Source organism: Notamacropus eugenii, chromosome 5 (assembly GCF_028372415.1).
Source record: "Notamacropus eugenii isolate mMacEug1 chromosome 5, mMacEug1.pri_v2, whole genome shotgun sequence".
NCBI classification, from domain to species: domain Eukaryota; kingdom Metazoa; phylum Chordata; class Mammalia; order Diprotodontia; family Macropodidae; genus Notamacropus; species Notamacropus eugenii.
The window spans coordinates 19,764,430-19,784,251 of record NC_092876.1 but is presented as its reverse complement, the minus strand read 5'-3'; the positions used below and the strand labels follow the sequence as shown (position 1 = coordinate 19,784,251).

The window sequence follows — 19,822 nt, the reverse complement described above, 5'->3', positions numbered from 1 at the left end:
AGCTAAGGTCTCTATGCATTCTTCATTCAGAACAGAGAAACCTTTATGTTCCCTGGAGCTGGGGTCTCTCTGACCTCTTCCCTTGGAAGGGAGATGTCTCTGCCCTATTCCCTTGGTGGGGAATTCTCTGTCTTTTACTTTGGAAAAAAACTCCCTGCTGCCCTCTTCCTGAGGTGGAGTCTCTCCCTTGAGGGCAGAGCAGGGCCTTGGTTACCATTCTGAGAGCTCTCCCTCCCTCATTCTTGGCAAGTCAGCATCCACCCTGGGAGGGGAAGGTAAAGTTAATTTCTCTCCCTGCCTGAAGTTCTTCTCCCTCCCCAGGTCACCTTGCAGAGGACCACAGCCTATTCCTAGGCCAGAGACCAAGGAGAATGATTCCTGTGGCTCAGAAACCACAGGTGAGTGCAGTCCATCCACAGGCCTGACCAGCATTAGCAAATCTGTAATCCAAGAGAGCCAAGGAAGCTTTATCTTGTTAGAGGTGGGTTGTCCTTTGCACTGCTGACAGCAGAAAAGATGTTCTCCTGGTTCTGCTCATATCGTCCTGCCTCATTCCACACAAGTCTTCCCAGGTCTCTCTGAATCCTTCCCAATTAACATTTCTTAGGTTGAGTGCATTAGCATTTAGAAAGTGGCTTCTCTGTGCCAAGCACTGTGCTAAAGTTTTGCTTGTGCAAAGAAAGTTTAAAAAATTAACAGTTCCTGCTCTCCATGAGCTCAGTCTAATTGTCAGCATCTGTCTGTAAACATGCTCTGTAGGGCGTGGATGAGAGGTACTCTGACAGAGAAGGATCCAGATAGCTTGGATATTTGGATAGGAGGGGAGATGTTAGTTGGGATGTGAAGACTACTAGGAGGCCCAGGTGAGGGGGGAGGATAATCCAATCATGAGAGATAGCCATTGGGAAGGCCCAGAGTCAGGGGATGGAGGGTCTTGGTTAAGGATCAGCCAGGAGGCCAGTGTCCCTGGGTCAGAGAGAAGAGGGCCAAGGTGTAAGAAGGCTGGAAAGGGTTGAGGGGCTGGTTACATGTTATGTGTTATGTGCCAGGAGCCATATCAGTATAGTCTCATTTGATCCTTTTGTGAGAATTGTCAGTATCCTTGCTAGGGATAGGCAGAATATGAGAGTGCAGGTTACACACAGACAGTGCACTGTGTTTTATTTATCTACTCAAGAGTGTGACACACTCTCTGATGGACATGGGTGTCTCCCAGTTCCACTAAGGACATAGAGACCAGCTCTCCTCCTGAGGTACATGACCCAACCTGTGGGTAGGATCCCTGAGGCCGTGCAGGTAAGCTGACCAAGATGTTTTGGGTCACATCAGATTAGGGGACAGAGAGAGGGAAAGGAACATTTTTAGGAAAAAAAAGAAAGTGTAGATTCAGAGTTAGGTTTAGGAAGGTCTGTCACAAGGGTCTTTAGCATAGCTACTTATACCAGTCCAAAGAAAATGGTAGCTGCTTGATTAGTCAGGTGGTTAATCAACATTTGCTAAGCCCTTTGTGCCTTAGACAGAATAACAGGACAGGAAGAGGGTCCTGAGTTTTCTCAAAGAGATTGGGGGAAGGGAGGGACCTTCAGAGCCATTGACCTACTTCAGGACATCCAGTATAGCATCCAATGGAGTGAATTACAGTTTCTCCAAAATTCATTTTTAAAAACCATTACCCACTTTCTATGTGAAAGCCTCAGTGGTCAGATTTGGGGGATATTAATGCAATAGGTGTGAGCGTGCTCTTGAGAGAGAAGGAAAGGGATTGGGGAAGTGGGGTGAGCAGAGAGCAACAGTCACAGGATACATGTTGGGCTGATTGAGTTGAACTCTCTCCAATGAGGAGACAGGGCCTCTAGGGGAGGGCTCTGAGGGGCTGAGTGAAGTAGGAATCATGGCATGAGGGTGGCATCAAAGGCCACTTCTTGGTCTCTGAATCTTAGTCAGTTAGATTACAGGTAGGCCATCTGACCTCCTAGCTCAGACCTTCCTGGGAACTGTAAGCCCAGTACAGGATTTTTAGGAGACATCTTCATGTCAAGGAAGAGGACTGCTTCTGCCAGCCAGGGAGTCTGCCAGGAGGAGGAGTCCAAGGCAGAATTTGCCTACAAATGTGGGCCATATGGAAAGCAGAAGAAGGCTTCCTGAGGGGGTCCCCCACTCTCTTTCTGCCTCACTCCTGAGTCCCCAGGATCATCTTCTTCCTCCATTCACACTCATGGCTAGAAATTCAGGCCTCTGCCTTCTGTACTCCTATTCCTGGTCTCTATCAGCTGCAATGCCATGGCCATGGCAATGTCCCCTCTTCTTATTTGACCCTGTCCCAGTTCACCCACTTCCTCTCCAAGGTTCACATTGTGCCTGGGCCAAAATGTAATAAACTAAATTACAATGGGGTTTCCTCTGAAGACACATGGGTACTTGTGATGTTTTACCCTCTATCAGTGGGTCGTACCTTCACAAAACATACTCTTAACATTTGGTATAAAGGCCATATGTTCAGAAATTATAAAGAAAAGAGTGAAGAACCTCATTACATTAAAGTGACAATATCCTCGGATCTGAACGTAATCCGTCTAGAGCAGGGATGGGGAACGTGCAGCATTCAGGGTGTGACTTCTGGATGCATAAGTGCAGCTTGTCGACTAAATCCCATCTTACAGGACAAATTTGTCAGATTTGGATATTAAAGCATCAATGCTAAATTTCCAGAGGGCCCTTTTAGGAAAGGAAGAATGAAAGCTGAGTTAGGTAAAGGGATAAGGAGTGAGTAGAGGGCAGCAAGGTGGCCCAGTGCACAGGGCCCTGAGCTTAGAATCAGGAAGACTTATGTCATGAGTTCTACTCTGACATCAAACACTTACTAGCTGTGTGATGCTGAGTCACAGGTCACTTAACTGTGTTTGCCGCAGTTGATCATTTTTAGCAAGAGCAGGAAATGACAAACCTCTCCTGTATCTTTGCTCAGAAAATCTCAGCTGAGGTCTAGAAAAGTCAGACACAACTGAAACAAGTGAATAATGCCATGCCATGTGTCAAGGCCTGGGGACTCAAGCATGAACGAAGAAAAGCTGACCCCTCCCCAGAGAGATTCCACTCTGAATGGAAAGACAACACACCAAAGGAAGAGATTTTGGGGAAAAGACCCTGGGACAGGTTGGCACAGTCAGTGGGAAGTTCCAAAGTAGAGCACCACGGTGCACATGTGCAAATGTAGTGATATGTGAGCTGACCATCATCTTAAGTAGGTGTTTGGAGGACATGAGCTCACCCCATGTTGGGGAAGAGAGAATGTGGGAGGATGGAGAAGGAAAGAGATGTGCATGAGCTTCTGATGTGAACAAGTTAGAGATTCCAGACATGGATTATCACTGAAGAAAAGCATGGCCTTCCTCTAGTGATTGTTCACACTATAAATGAATAGAATGCAGTGAAGAGTCAGGAGTCAGAACATCTAGTGAGAAGAGTTGTAAAATCTTGGGAATCTACAGAAATCAGGGAGAGAATCAAAGATTCTTTAATTACTCAGAAATTCCATAACAGATAGATATAAAGGAGGCCATATGTGACATATATGAATGCAAGATAAAAGAGATGTTTTAAATAAAATCAGAATGATAAAAAGATGAAGAGATTTTTATCTCCAAGGAAGAGAATTGCTCCACAGTAAAACAACTTCTTAACCAGTGAATCATACCATTCTGCTAGAAATGGGAAGTATCAAATGGAAAGTGCCTTGGCTAAACACATGTGTTGTATGTACCAGATTGTGACAATAGATGGGCCCTCCCAAGCATCAGAGGAATTGAAGAAGCTGTCACTTTCTCATACAATCTCCATCAGTCTTCTTCATGAATTATTCTTTTGACTCCCTGAACAACCCAAGCCCAGTGGTCCAGAATTGTAGCAGCATGATGAAATAATTTATTTTTCATAAATTTGCAATGTCTTTGTTATACATTGGCTTAATCTGTAACCCCACTTGATAAAATTTTACATTTTTAATGAAGGAAGGAACCTTCCTTTCCCCATATAGTTATTCTTATTTCTCTATAATCAAATACTAAAATGAATGAATGTATCTATTCCATGAATAGTTGAAAGCAATCATAAGGCAAAGAGAGAAGATGTTTAAGTATCACTCATCATACCCAGGGCCATCTCAACCCATCAGTGTAAGAGTAGACAATTCTTCATTTGGCTGGAAACAGTCTTAAATCACTTAGATGAGGCCATACTGTGAGTAATCTATCTTTAGAATTCTTTTCATACTTTCTCTCCTTCCTCCCTTATTGCAGACTTTTACCACATTGACTTGATAATGTCTTTGTTCACCCCCGAGGGATCACTGTCACACGATTGTTCTTTTTCCTCCTGGAATACACAGTACTAACCAACTTCTCACAAACTCTTCATAGAATATTCTTAATATACCACTTATAACAGAGGTGAAATTACACATGATCCCACTATCTCCCATACAGATTCTTGTGCATCACTAATAAAGCACATATCGTGTTTCTTAGGGGCAGCTAGTTGGTGCAGTGGATATAGCACCAGTGCAGGAATCAGGAGGACCTGAATTTAAATCTCACCTCAGACACTTGACACTCACTAGCTGTGTGACTTTGGGCAAGTCACTTAACCCCAATTATCTCATCCTGGGTCATTTCTAGTCATCTTGATGAATATCTGGTCTCTGGATTCAGATGACTGTGGAGGAGAAATGAGGCTGGTGACTTGCACAGCCTTCCCTCACTCAAAACAAAGTCAAGTGCAAGTCATATCTTCATTTCTCTGATGGCATGGTCTTCCTTGGCAAGCAAGGATGAACACATATATCTTGTTCCTAATTGCATCAGGAGAAGCATTATCTAGGAAAACATTTTACTTGCTTTGATTATTTCATCATGTTTCTCATTTCAAGTGTCAAATACTGTTCTCTATATTCCATTGTGCTCTTAATAACTGATTTCAGGTGTTGACTATGATGCTCTGAAAAGTTATGAGTGTTAGAGAAATCCTTTCACTGGGCTTCAGTTTCCCCTTCAAAGTGGATGAGAGTTGGACTAGAGGAATTTTGGAGTCTCTTTGAGCTCTAAGTCATGTGACTTTTGATGGTTTAGCAGTTGGTGACATTCAAGGATGTTATTGTGGACTTCACTGAGGAGGAGTGGGGCCTCTTGGACCATTCTCAGAAAGAGCTGTACAAGGAGGTCATGCTGGAGAATGTCCAGAACCTGCTGTCCCTGGGTAAGGACCATTTCCTTTCTTTTCTTGATGTTACTTGTCAGGCCTAAATTTTCACACATGGCAGAAAATGGATCCGTATTCTGGTGCATCTCAGCTTCAGAAGCTTCATTGAGTGCACACTCTTTTTTGTGTACCAACTCTGTATTGGTCTTGGCTTGCCACCTTTTCAAGTTAAATAATTTACCACGTCAGGTGTCAGACCGAAATGCCAGATTCCTCCTCTGTGAAGATTTTTAACAACTTCACTGAAAATGTCATGGCAGAAAGAGTGGAAGAGGATTCTGGTATGATGGCAGAGTAGGACAAGAAATCCTTGGCTGTCCAATAATCTCCTTAAAGAAAGAAAACATTGACCCAAAGTCTAGACAGTATAAAATACCAGGGAGTCCATCTGCCAAAACAGAAGCAGAAACTAACCTGTTCTCCCATGGAGAATCACTCTAATCTGTTGATATTAAATCTGGTAGCCATCTTGAGTTGTGGCTGTTGCTTTTGTTCAATGTGAATGGTTAGCTTGGAGTAAGTAAGTCTTGGAGTCCCGCCCTCTGTGGTGTGCAGCTCCTTTGTCACCCTCACAGCCTGTCTGTCTCCTCCTTATGCTGATACAGTCTCTTAAGTGCAAGTGTTTAGTCTCAGAGTACATAAAATTTTGTTGCATTTCAGCTGTTAATGCCAAGGTCATGAGCCCCATAAATCTCCAGTAAGCATTGCTATTGCATATGCTTATGTGTGTATATCTTCTGCTGTATCTATATTTGATTGTTTGTTTTCTTCAGATTTAGAGAGCAGGTTTGAAGAAAATGAGGTGACTAGAAATCTTGGAATTTTTCTGGAAAAACATGTCCTGCACAGATTGATGAGGGATGGTGTCTGGGACATCAAGTTGAGAGAAATCCATGACACTAATATCAAGTTAAATAAAAGTCCCAAGAGTGACTGTGAATTTGTTGAAATTGGAAAGAGAGTCAGACAGTCTTGTATGCTAAATCACTGTAAGAATATGACCTCAGGTAATGACTCTGTTCAGAGTAGCACTAGCAGGAGCAAACTTGGTTTCCATGGAAGACTCCACAGTGGAGAGAAAACTTTTCAATGTAATCAGTGTGGAAAGGTTTTCAGAAGAAATTCCAATCTTGTTGTTCATCAGAGAATTCATACTGGAGAGAAACCTTATGAATGTCATCAGTGTGGAAAAGCTTTCAGACACAGGAGCACTCTTGCTAAACATCAGAGAATCCATACTGGAGAGAAACTGTATAAATGTAATCGATGTGGAAAGACTTTCAAAGACAGGAGCAGTCTTGCTGATCATCAGAGAACCCATACTGCAGAGAAACGTTTTGAATGTCATCAGTGTGGAAAGGCTTTCAGAAAAAACTCCCGTCTTGTTGCTCATCAGAGAACCCATACTGGAGAGAAACCTTTTGAATGTCATCAGTGTGGAAAGTCTTTCAGAGACAGGAGCAGTCTTGCTGATCATCAGAGAACCCATACTGGAGAGAAACCTTTTGAATGTCATCAGTGTGGAAAGGCTTTCAGAAAAAACTCCCATCTTGTTGCTCATCAGAGAACCCATACTGGAGAGAAACCTTTTGAATGTCATCAGTGTGGAAAGTCTTTCAGAGACAGGAGCCGTCTTGCTGATCATCAGAGAACCCATACTGGAGAGAAACCTTTTGAATGTCATCATTGTGGAAAGGCTTTCAGAAAAAACTCCCATCTTGTTGCTCATCAGAGAACCCATACTGGAGAGAAACCTTTTCAGTGTAATCATTGTGGAAAGGCTTACAAAAACAGGACCAGTTTTGCTGCACATCAGAGAATCCATACTGGAGAGAAACCATATCAGTGTAAACAGTGTGGAAAGACATTCAGATACAGGACCAGCCTTGCTGATCATCATAGAATCCACACTGGAGAGAAACCTTATGAATGTAATCAATGTAGAAAGGCTTTCACTGCAAAATATAGTCTTAGGGCCCATCAGAGAATCCACACTGGAGAGAAACCTTATGAATGTAATCAATGTGGAAAGGCTTTCAGGTACAGGGGAAGTTTTGCTGCACATCAGAGAACCCACACTGGAGAGAAACCTTTTGAATGTCATCAATGTGGAAAGGCTTTGAGAGACAAGTTCCATCTTGCTGGCCATCAGAGAATCCACACTGGAGAAAAACCTTATGAATGTAATCAATGTGGAAAGGCTTTCAGGTACAGGGGAAGTTTTGCTGCACATCAGAGAACCCACACTGGAGAGAAACCTTTTGAATGTCATCAATGTGGAAAGGCTTTGAGAGACAAGTTCCATCTTGCTGGCCATCAGAGAATCCACACTGGAGAAAAACCTTATGAATGTAATCAATGTGGAAAGGCTTTCAGGTACAGGGGAGGTTTTGCTGCACATCAGGGAACCCACACTGGAGAAAAACCTTAAGAATGTAATCATTGTGGAAAGGCTTTCCTAAGCAGACCAAATCTTATTATGCATCAGAGAATCCACAGTAGAGAGAAACCTTTTGAATGTCATCAGTGTGGAAAGACTTTCAGAACGAGATCCAGTCTTACAGCACATCAGAGAATGCACTGCAGAGATACCTTATGAATGCAGTCATTTTGGAAAGCATTTCAGAGAGCAGAATAATCAATCCAATTCCCATCGAGGAATCCACACTGGGCAGAAGCCTTATGAAGATAATAAATGTGGAAAGGCTTTTCCAGTGAGGTAGAGTCTTGCCACCTACCCATCAGAGAATCCACAGCAGATAGAATGACTTTCAGAAAGAGCTCCCATCTTGCTGGACATCCAATAATCCACACTGCATGGAAGCTTTATAAGTATCAGTAGGGGGAAATGATTTTGCACAGAGATTCATTCTTGCTACACAGTCAAGAAGTCTATGGATGTAATCAACGTGGAAAGACTTTTAGATACTCCTCCCATCTTGCTACTCACCATATAATATAATACAATGTAATCAATGTGGAAAACCTTTCACACAGAACTACCATCTTGCTTTACATCAGAGAATTCACACTGGGGAGAATTCTCAGCATGTAATTATTCTGAAAAATGTTTCACACACCAATCCACTATTGTTATGCATCAAAAATTAGATGCTGCAGAGAGAAGTCTTTTGAGTGTATTAAATGTGGAATGATTTTCCACTGCTTTCAGATTTAGCTAAACATCATAGAATTCCCACTAGAGGTGAACCTCATGACTCACATGAATGTGTCAAAGCTTTTAGTTACCACTCTTAACATATGTAACAAAAGCTTCCACACTTGGGAGAGACCTTATGACTGTAATCAAGGTAGTGATGCCTTTATGCAACAGTCATGTCCTATTTCCCTTCTCTGAATTCTTATGAAATAGAAATCTGATCACTGTCATGAAGAAGGAAGGGCATTCAAATGGGTTTAAAGGTTCTTTAGGATTAGAGAAAACATTCAGAGGAGCAGTTCTCTGTGGTCTCAAGATCACTTCTTACTTTCTGTTAGAGGATTCTTTGCGGAGAGAAGCCTCACCAGTGTGCCCATGAGTCATGCTCTTTTCTGGAGGATTGTGATCAGTATACAACCTTGTTCCTACTGGAATGAAGGTGGGAAGGACTTCCCCTAGAGGTTCTACTTTAGTGTTCTTTGGAGAAATCATACTGGAGACAAAGCTTTAGATCTACTTACAAGGGAAAGCCTCTTGCAGCAGAACAGACTGCATTAGACCTGCCACCAGAAGACACCTCATTAAACATCCCCAAATTCCATGCTGTACCTAAAAGCCTATGCATGTAATGTTTTTTCTCTGAAATCCTACTATTTGCCATCTCTCCTCAGTATTTCATGACGTTCATATACTTCACTTCTTCAGTCATTCCTCCATTAATTGGTACTCACAGTGTTTCCTGTTCTTTGCAGACAAACTTTTTAAGCATCTTAGAACCTGTTGAACATCCGTTTCTGTAATGCTTTCTTTAAGAGGTTAGGTGAATTCCAGTTCAGCCTGTGGTACCTCCTAGTTGTATATCACTGAGCAAGTCATGTCACCTAATCCTGCCTGAGTTTCCCCATCTGTGGAATGGGGATGATAAGGGCATGTACCCCCCAGAGTTGAGGTGAAGATTTAATTAAGCAATGTTTGTTAAATGTTTTGCAAACATTAAATCAGCATGGAAACACTACTTTTATGGCTATCATTCCTTGGATTCTTAGTCTCATACTCTTTTATTGGAGACCTATTAATATTTTTTAAGATAGTGGGCCATTTTATTTTATTCTTTTTTTTATTACTAATCTCTTTGTTTTCAGTTTCCTACATTCACTTCCCTAAGTCTTAGATTTTCTGTCCCTCCTTCAAGATGGCATGCAATGTTATATGGGTTTTACACAGACATTCGTATTATATACATTTTCACATGAGTCACGTTGCATAGAAGAATTAAAATGAATGGGAGAAAAGAAAACAGAACACAAAAGAAAATACTCTGCTTCATTCTGCCATTCAGTTGCATAGTTCTTTCTCTGCATGTGGATGGCATTTATCTTCAAGACTCCATTGGGAATGTTTCAGGTCCTTGCATTGCTGTGAAGGGCTAAGTCTACCAGAAAAATTCCTCATACCCTGTGGTTTTTACTGTGTACAATGTTCTCCTGGTTCTATTCTTTTCACTCAGCATCAGTTCATATAAGTCCTTCCAGGCCTCTCTGAAGCCTTCCTGTTCATCATTTCTTATAACACAAAGCCTTACATTCGTATCCCACAACTTGTTCAACCACTGCCAAATTGATGGGCATCCCCTCAATTTCCAGTTCTTGGACCCCACCAAGAGAGCTGTTATAAATATTTTTGTATATGTGGGGAATCTTTCCCATTTTTGTGATCTTTGGCATGCAGCCCTAGATGTGATATTTCTGGGTGAAAGGGTATGCACATTTTTGTAGCCCTTTGGGCATAGTTTCAAATTTCTCTTCAGAATGGTTGGATCACCTCACAGCTCCACCAGCAATGAATTTGTGTTCCAACTCTCCCACATCTTCTCCAACATTTATCATCTTCCTGTTTTGTCATGTTCGCCAATCTGACAGGTGTGGTGTGATGCTCACTAAATTTGATAGGAAAATTTATGTACACCACAGGAAAGTAGGAGAGGTGGCAACAAGTGGCGTGAGCGGAATGTTAGAAGGGAGGGCTAATGGGAGAAAGGAGTCACTAGAAATAAATACTTTCGAGAAGGTACAAGGTCAGTTGTAGGGGTGAAAAAATAAGGGGGGGGATAGGGTAGGTCAGAGGGCAATATAATTAGTATTACACAACATGATTACTATGTAAGTCTTTTGCAAAAGAACACATATTTAGTCTGTATTGAATTGCTTCCTGTCTCAGTGGGGCTGGGGAGGGAGGGAGGGAGGGAGAGAAGTTGGAATTCAAAGTATTAGAAACAAATGTTGAGAATTTTTATTACATATAATTGGGAAATAAGAACTACAGGGATAGGGGTATGGAAATTTATCTTGCCGTGCAAGAAAAGAGAGAAGATGGAAATAGGAGAGGGGTGGGGTGTGATAGAAGGGAGGGTACATTGAGGGAAGGAGTAATCAGAATGCAAGGTATTAGGAAGCTGGGGGAGGGGAGTGATGGGGAGAAAAATTGGACATGTTACAAAGTGAGGTAAAAGGAATTAGTATTAAAACAATAGACTGAATTAATTACTGAGAATAACTCGGTGGCATCTTTAGTTTGGAGAAAAGAATTTCAGTCTAAATTTCCTAGAGGAAGGTAACCTTGGGTAAAATTTGGCATTGATGGAAAAGTCAAGGTTTTAATGGTAAACTTGATTTTATGATTGCTATTTAATCAGGAACTAGAACATGTATAGAAAGGCATGTAAGCCACTTAAGACTTGCCTAAAAGATGTTCCTTAGCCAAAGTGAAACTATAGTCATATTTGAAACCTGGTTATTGGAACTTGCCATTTTTAGATGCTATGGGACTACTAAGTGACTGTTCTTCTGAGTCTAACTCCATGTGTGGGTAGGAAGAAAGGCGGTCTGAGCCTCCAATACATGATGCCTGTAAGCTGATGAGATGCTGGTATGAACTACATAGGTGATCTCAAGGGAAGGGTGGAAGAGCAGCTGCTCAGCATGGGCTGAGGTGGGATTCTCCTGACTCAGTTTCCCCACTGACACCTGCAGACTTTAAGCCTGACTGAATGCAAGTGGATAATCTAATCCTGCCTGGAATTGACATGAAGTTGGGGAGATATAGTATCCCTCCAATGTCCTTACTATTGGTGGCAATTTCCTATACTGAAAAGGTTTGTAAGGTTAATACCAGATCCATTAAATTATAGATTGTTGGTAGGGGAACGTCTGAGGTTGTCTAAAATTAAGCTATTAGGCATAGGGCTTTAGACCAAAAACATTGTTAGGGTCCTTTAATTCTTAGTAATACTGTGGAGACAATTAGATCAAGAGCTGGTGAAGTTAGCAACATAAATATTATCTGTGTCTCACCTGGTTAATGTTTAAAAAAAAAAGTTCTTTTGTGGTCCATATTGTAAATGCTTTTAAAAAATGTATTCCCTGACCACAAGTTTGAATTGCTTTATCTGTTATAAACTGTGTTAAAAATAAATAAAAAAATAATCTCCAAGGCCAGTTGGCTTTATAAATCAAGTTCTCTCAATGATTTCATGAACATTTAATTCCAATATTATGCAGCCTATTTGGGAATATAGGCATAGAAGATGTCTTACCAGATTTCTTTTATGACATAAAAAACGTGCTGATACCTAAACTGGGAGGAGCCAAACCAGAGGAAGAAAATTATAGATCAATGTCCCTAATGAATATTGATGGCAAAAATTTTAAATAAATTATTAACAAAGAGATTATAGTGATTTATCACCAGGATATATACTGTCATCAGGTCGGATTTATTCCAGGAATAAAGAGTTCGTTCAATATTAAGAAAACTATCAGCATAATTGACCATATCAGTAGCAAAAGCAGCAGAAATCACATGATCACCTGAAAAGATTTAGCAAAGGCTTTTTACAAAATTAGGCATTCATTCTTATTAAAAACACTAGAGAGCATAGCAATGAATGGAGTTTTTCTTAAAATGAAAAGAAGTGTATGTAAAACTATCAGCCAGCATTATATGTAAGGGGGATAAATTAGAAGCATTCCCAGTAAGATCAAGGGTAAAAAAAAGATGCGCGCTATCACCACTATTGTCCAGTATTGTACTAGAAATGTTAGCTTTAACTATAAGAGAAGAAAAAGGAATTGAAGGGATTAGAATAGGCAATGAGGAAACAAAGCTATCACTCTTTGCAGGTTATATGATATACTTAGAAAATCAACTGAAAATTGACTTGAAACAGTTAACAACTTAAGGAAAGTTGCAGGATATTAAATAAACCCACATAAATCATAACCATTTTTATATGTTACTAATAAAGCTCAGCAGCAAGAGATAGAGAAATTCCATTTGAAATAACTGTAGACAATATAATATTTGGGAATCTGCCTGCAAAGACACACCCAGGAATTGTATGAATGCAGTCACAAAACACTTTTTACACAAAGTGAGATCTAAATAATTTGAAAAATGTTTGTTGCTCATGGGTAGGCTCAGCTAATAATAGAATTGCAATGACAGTTTGCTTGATTTTTTATAACTCAGTTGGAAAAGGAAGGTCAACTTGAGTTGTGGTTAGGCTAGGTACTTTCTGAAACAAGTTGAGTGTACTCCATTTGCAACGTGAGTGTGTTGAGGGCATACAGTATGCTTCAGCACTTCACTATTAAAAGTAGGTTTCTATCAGATTAGGACCTATGCCTGTAACAGCAGGCAAAGTAGGACCTTTGCTGTTGTTCTGGCTTGAGATTGAAACAATCAAATATGTGCATGTATGCTGTAGCAAATCAGACACGGACATGTGAGTTCTAGCCACTCTGATGCTGAGCAGAACTGTATATAGAGATGTTGAGAAAGCAAACCTGAGGAGAGCCAGCATTGAAGGAGTGAGCCAGCATAGAGAAGAAGAGAACAGAGAGGAGACCTCTGAGCAGGGAGGAGATCTTTGGGCTGACTAAGGAGACCTCTGATGGCAGACTTGGTGAAAGAGCTTCCAACCTTTGAAAGGGAATAGAGCTGTAGAGCAGAAGCATGCCCATGAGGATAAGGCTCTTTTGAGAGGTATTAAACTCTACTGAGCTGTTAACACAGAGCCTGTGGCCTTCGGAGGTGAATTGAGATGACAGTGCTGGTTGTGTGTCAGTATTATTGTCCTGTTCAGCCTTGTTTTCCCAGACAGATGCTGCCAGAGGCATGATGGTCTATCTGTACTCTAGCTGACTAGGCTTCAGAGACCAAGAACTGGTCTTTGAGGCCACCTTCATGCCATGATTCCTGCTTCACTCAGCCCTTTAGAGGCCCCTCCTCCTTCCCCTTCAGAGGTCCTGTCTCCTTTTTGGAGACAGTTGACCTCAACCTGCACAACTTGTATCCTGTGACTTCTGCTCTCTGGTCACCCACTCACCCATAAAATCCCTTTCCTCCTTTACCTCTGGGAAGGACACACACCTTTGGCACTCATATTCCCCAAATCTGACCACTGAGGTTTTCACATAGAAAGTGGATAATGGTTTTTAAAAGGGAGTGTTTGAGAAAGCATAACTGACTCCATTGGATGTTATACTGGATGTTCTGAAGTCTATGTCCTCATTGTCCCCTGCAGTACCTCCCTTTCCCCAATCTCTTTGAGAAAACTAACGATCGACTTCCTGTGCTGTTCCTCTGTCTAAGAAGGCACAAAGACCTGAGCAAATGACTGGTCTAAGTAGCTATGCTCAAAGACCTTTGTAACAGACCTTCCTAACTCTAACTCTAAATTCACATTTTGTTTCTTTTCTTAAAAATATTTCTTTCCCTCTCTCTGCCCCCTAACCTGATCTTACCGAAAACTTCTTGGTAAGTTTGCCTACAAGACCTCAGGTATCCTACCCTAATGGATGAGTCCCGGTCACTATGTCCTCCGTGGAGCTGGGAGACAAACATACCTAGGAGAGAGTTTGTCATCTTCTTGACTGGATACGTAAAGCACAGTGCTCTGTCTTTCGGTAACCTGCACTCCCATATTCTGCCTGTCCCTAGTAAGGACTTTGACAATTCTCACAAAAGGATCAAATGAGGTAATATTTACATGGCTCCTGACACACAGCAGACACTGTGTAACCAACCCCTCAACCCTTTCCAGTTTATTTGCACCTTGGTCCTCTTTTCTCTGACCCAGGGTCACTGACGTCCTGGCTGATCCTTGAACGAGACCCTCCATCACCTGACCCTGTGCCTTCCCAATGATTGTCTCTCATACTTGGAATGTCTTCCCCTCACCTAGGCCTTCTGACTGCCTTCACATCTCAGGTAAGATCTCACTTCTTGAAATCCAGGTGTTCTTGGTACCTCCTCTCTCATAGCACTCTCTTTCATAGTGTAAAGAGCTTGTTTGCACACAGATGCTGACATGTTTTCTCTCAATTAGACTGAGCTCATGGAGAGCAGGAACTTATTCTTTTAAACTTTCTTTGTACAGTCAGTACATTAGCACGGTGCTTGGCACAGAGGAGCCACTTTCTAAATGCTTATTGACTTGACCTAAGAAATGGCAATTGAGAAGGATTCAGGGAGACCTGAGAAGACTTGTGTGACCTGAGGCAGGAGGACGTGAGCAGAACCAGGAGGACAATTTCAGTTCTACTGACTGCAGTGCAAAGGACAATATACACCTGCTGAGATAAAGTTTCCATGTCTCTCTTGGATTCCCCCTTTGCTGATGGTGATCAGGTATTTGAATGGACTGCACTGCAATAGTACTTTGGGGTCATGACAGGGAGCCTGGAGAAGTATCTGTGGTAGCTGCCAGAGTCAGGACTTGAAGGGAGCCCTGATCCTGGTAAGCCTGGAGGATACTCAGCAAGAGGTCAGAGGGGAAGATGAAGCCCAATGGAAAGGGAGCCAGCAGAAGTGGGGTGTGGGGAGGGGCCCTTCTGCTGGCCTACCTGGCATCTGCATGTGCAGAGCTGGCTCCCAGAAGACAGAGAGATCTCAGCTTCAGGGGAAGAAGGCAGAAAGATTTGAGTTCCAAGGGTTTCTGCTTCCTGCCAATCAACCCTGGGAGGGTCTTCCTGATCCCTAGAATCTCCCCTTTCAGAAAGGAATTATGATTTTCCAATCTGTGCCTCATAATGAAATTAATTAGTTGAATACCTGATTAATGGCACTTTGTCTCTGGCTGGCTGTTTGAATCATTCTCAGGACAGACACTGGTTCAGTAAAATCTTGTTAACACCTCAGTCTTCTGCTAGGATCCCTCTGCCCTCCAGGACACCTAAAAATGCATGTTCTTGAAGGACAGAGTTTTTATTTCTCTACCTTTACAGATGGTTTGTGATTTGTCTGAGTGTGTACAACCATGTCTGAGTACATATACATATGTGTGAGAGCTGGCAAGAAGCAATGGGAAGCAAACCCACTGCCCACTGGCCTTAGACTGCTGAGTCCTGGGTTCAGATCCTGGCCCTGCCACTGATCACTACTGTTACTGGAATCAAGGCAAGGTCACTGCATGTGCCCCAGCAAGGGTGGACAAAAAGACCCTTCTAGGAACCCCTGCTTGTGACAAGCTTTGCTAATTTAATATTCTTTCAGCCCAGTTTCATTCACATTCACTGCTGTTCACCTCTCGGGACCCAGCAGGACTGCGTTCAAGATCACAGACCTTCATCTGAATCCCTGGAAGGGAAAAGTGGATGGAATCAGGAAGACCTGAGTTCCAGTAGGGCCTCTGACAATGGCTGGCAACGTACCCTGGGCAAGTCACTTCATCTCTGGCTTCCTCAGTTTCTCCTTCTGTAAAAGTGGAATGGTGAGTGAGTGGAGGAAGAAAGGCCCTAAAAAAAGGGAGGGGAAAATGAAATGTGAGTTGATGGGTTGGCATGAGGGAGCAAAAAATGCTATTCCAAGTGGAGCAAAGGTCAGAGGTGGAAGGAAGGACCATTACCCAACCCCACATGTCCATTCCATCTGCATTCTGGGGCTCAGCAATCAAAAAGACTTGGATTTTCAGGAAGTGGTTTCCAAAGGTCAGCAGCTGTTATTGGGGGGGGGTGTAATAGGGGCACATCTGCACTCTATTCATACAATCTATAGCACTTACTGCAGATCCTGGCATGGAATAATGAGAGCTGAATAAATGGCTTCATTCATTCATCAGGGGATGTAAGAGGAATTGAGAACCAAGTTCTGGGTCCCCAGGCTTTAAAGAGGTAGCCACAGATTCCGTGCCTCATGGGAACGCCAATCCCTTGCGCACTGGGCACTTAGAAATAAGGCTGAACTGGGGCAGGTCAGGGTCACCTAACCAAGGTTCCTAGATTCTTAGATTAAGAAAGAACCTGAGAGATCACCACCTTCCATGCCCCCCTCAAGCCAATAAGGTTGAACAGGCCAGTCAAACCATAAACATTAATTATGCAGTGAACTGAGTGCTTGATCTGGAATCAGGAAGACCTAACTTCAAATCCAACCTCAGACACTAGTTGTGTGACCCTGGATAAGTCACTTAACCCTATTTATCTGATTTTTCTGGATTGTGAAATGAACTGGAGTAGATGGGAAATCACTCTAGTATTTTTTCCAAGAATACCCAAGACAAGTCCCAAAGAGGCAGACATAACTACAAATCTATAAAATGATAAAAAATAAATCCAGCATCTTATATGTGCCTGGCCAACAAGGCTTCTTGGACCAATTTTTGAAAATAGGCCAGTGCTGGGGGGAAAGAGGAGGGTATAGTTTTATGTTTGTTCATTTAAGGATGAGATGAGAGAATGACTAGAAGGACAGGGGCTTTCATTGAGAGAAGTGCAGAGATTGAGGAGTGGGGAATAAAATGACCTCACAGCAACTTGTAGGAAACAAAAGAAGGAATTCTGTTTCCATGGGATTAAAACTCCTCCCAGCTTTGTGTGATCTCAGCTAATCAGAGTTTTGACCTGGCAGAAACAGGCTCGTGATCAGGTAAAAGGTCAGAAATTTGTTCACAGGGTTGATGAGCTGTTTGAGGGGAAGCTTGTCAGAGAGAAGATGAAGGGAGGTGTTCAGGCTTCTTCTAGCCAGTGGATGCCAGGGCAGGGGATTCGAATTTTGAACATGTAAAAAGAGTTTCCTTGGTCTATGTAACTGTAGTAGCCATCCCTTAGGATCTAACCTGAAATGAACATAAAAGTTAACAAAAATCATTCCTTATTTCACAAGTATTGTACTTTGTTTAGAGTGTTTCTTACAAACATAATTTTCTTAAGCATTTTTTTGGGGTCTCCTTTAGCAAGGTGTTGACCTGCTTCTCATACTTTTCTTTCATCTCTCTCATTTCTCTTCCCAGTTTTTCCTCCACCTCTCTTGATTTTCAAAATCCTTTTTGAGCTCTTCCATGGCCTGAGCCCATGGTATATTTAGTTTGTCTGTGTGGGATACAGAAGCCTTGACTTCTGTGTCTTTCCCTGATGGTAAGCATTGTTCTTCCTCATCAGAAAGGAAGGGAGGAAATACCTGTTCACCAAGAAAGTAACCTTCTATGGTCTTATTTCTTTTCCCTTTTCTTGGCATTTTCCCAGCCAGTGACTTGACTTCTGAGCATCCTCTTCACACCCACTTGGCCTCCAGATCCACCCAGCCAGCGCTTGGAGTCTGAGATTCAAATGCTGCTTCCCAGCCTCAGGGCTTTGGGCGGGGGCTGGGCTGCTATTCAGTGTGAGATTAAGTTCAGGTGCTCAGGTGGGGGCAGGGCCGCCACACGGGGCTCAGTTCCCTCAGGGGGTTTATGCAGAGACCTTCAACAATAGATCCAGGCTCCTTCCTGCTTGGGGAGCTCCTGTCTGCTGCAGCCCCCGCTGCTGCCTCCTGAGGGGGCCTGAGTTATGGAGACACCCCACTCCCCTCTTGGCAAGCCAAAAAGACTCACTCACCCCCAGTGCCTGTGGGTGGAGGGACCTGCGTGGCTGCTGAAGATTCCATCCCTAAAGCCTGCTTGGATCTGCTCCCCTTGGTGCTGCACGGCCAAGGCAGGGCTGGGCTCTGCTCTGGGTCTGGTGCGCGACGGACCTTTCGCGTCAGGTTTTCAGGGCTCTCTGGAACAGAAATCTCGTCTGCTCTGTTGTTCTGTGGCTTCTGCTGCTCCAGAATTTGTTGGGAGTTCTTCTTTACAGATGTTTTATGGGCTGTGGGTTCGGAGCTAGCATATGTGTGTCTTTCTACTCTGCCATCTTGGCTCCTCCCCTGCCATGTCAAATGGGAATGATTCTAATGGGGCTCTAGCTTTCCTTCTTTCATTTCCTCCATTCTCACACTTTTAATTCTCCCTGTATCTGGACCCAACATATCAAACTTGTTTGTCAGATTTTTATCTTCCACAATATACCCCATTCACCAATAGTGGGTAGCAAAGAATAAGTACCTGCCCATGCTCATCTCACCCTGGATGCAGCTTGTGCTTTATTCCAGGCAACCTTCTTCCTGGACCCCTTCAAGGCAAGGACAACTGTTTGCCAAGCCAAGATGTTCTCCCCTTACCCCCAAAAGATTTTGGGTCCCATTTGATTGAGGGGGGAATGATGGAGAGATGGGACCTGGAACCTGAATTTTCCCATACATTTCAGCATCCCACTTCCTGAATTTTCCAATAACTCCCTGGCATCTAGCCCAGCCCAGTCCACCTAGATACCCAATAGTCCTTTCACTGTGGCCCTCCAACCCACCCCAGACCATTTAACTCCAGACCACTGTTGTACTTGGGCCACCCCAGGTTATTTAGCCCTCCTTAATCTCATCCAGATTTTTCAGCTGTTCCCATTTTAAAATCCAGAAGCAGGAATCTAGCCTGCTTCTATTGGCATTCCAATAAACCTTGCCACTTTGAGTAAAGTGCTTGAATTCTTTCCAGGTAGACTTGCCCTTTATCCTGACATTTCATGGTTCCTAGCAAACCCAAACCACACTGTGTGTGTGTGTGTGTGTGTGTGTGTGTGTGTGTGTGTGTGTGTGTGTGTGTGTGTGTGTGTGTGTATTCTGCCTTCTGGCTTCGTTTTCATCCTCAGACTTTCCTTCTCCTCCAATTCAGCTCACAAGAACCAAGATCAATACCCACTCTGCTCCACTACCTGTTTAATGAGTGTCAATCTATGCCCTAAGGCCCCATTGCACAATCCAGTAAATTTTACAACCATTAAGCCCTTCCCTGCCCACGACTCCCCATTGCCAGATAAGGTCCAGGAGGATGGAGATTGCTTTTACTTTTGAGGGAATGCTCATTGATGGGGAAATGGCTGAATTAGTTGTGGTACATTAGAATGGAGTACTTCCATAAGAAATGATGATCAGTAATGCATCTTCTCAGATAATAATGCAATAAAAATTATATATAATACAAAGTCATGGAAAGATTGATCGAAATTAATTGGAAACTAAGTAATCTAATCCAAAAGAATGAGTGGATTAAAAAACAAA

General features: G+C 42.7%; 2 protein-coding genes across 2 annotated transcripts in view; both read left to right on the top strand.

The window, feature by feature from the left end:
- Positions 1 to 315: 315 nt before the first annotated feature.
- Positions 316 to 19,822, top strand: part of LOC140508287 (uncharacterized) — a 58,281-nt gene continuing 38,774 nt past the window's right edge. The window contains exons 1-3 of the mRNA XM_072616090.1: positions 316 to 398; positions 14,853 to 15,103; positions 15,700 to 16,184. The gene's annotated coding sequence lies outside the window, so the exon portion shown is untranslated. The remainder of the gene's footprint in view (positions 399 to 14,852; positions 15,104 to 15,699; positions 16,185 to 19,822) is intronic.
- Positions 317 to 9,428, top strand: LOC140508298 (uncharacterized). The gene is given in 4 exon segments (XM_072616111.1): positions 317 to 398; positions 1,178 to 1,296; positions 5,124 to 5,250; positions 6,027 to 9,428. Coding segments are annotated over 3 exon segments (1,992 nt in total). The 5' UTR covers positions 317 to 398; positions 1,178 to 1,257; the 3' UTR covers positions 7,853 to 9,428.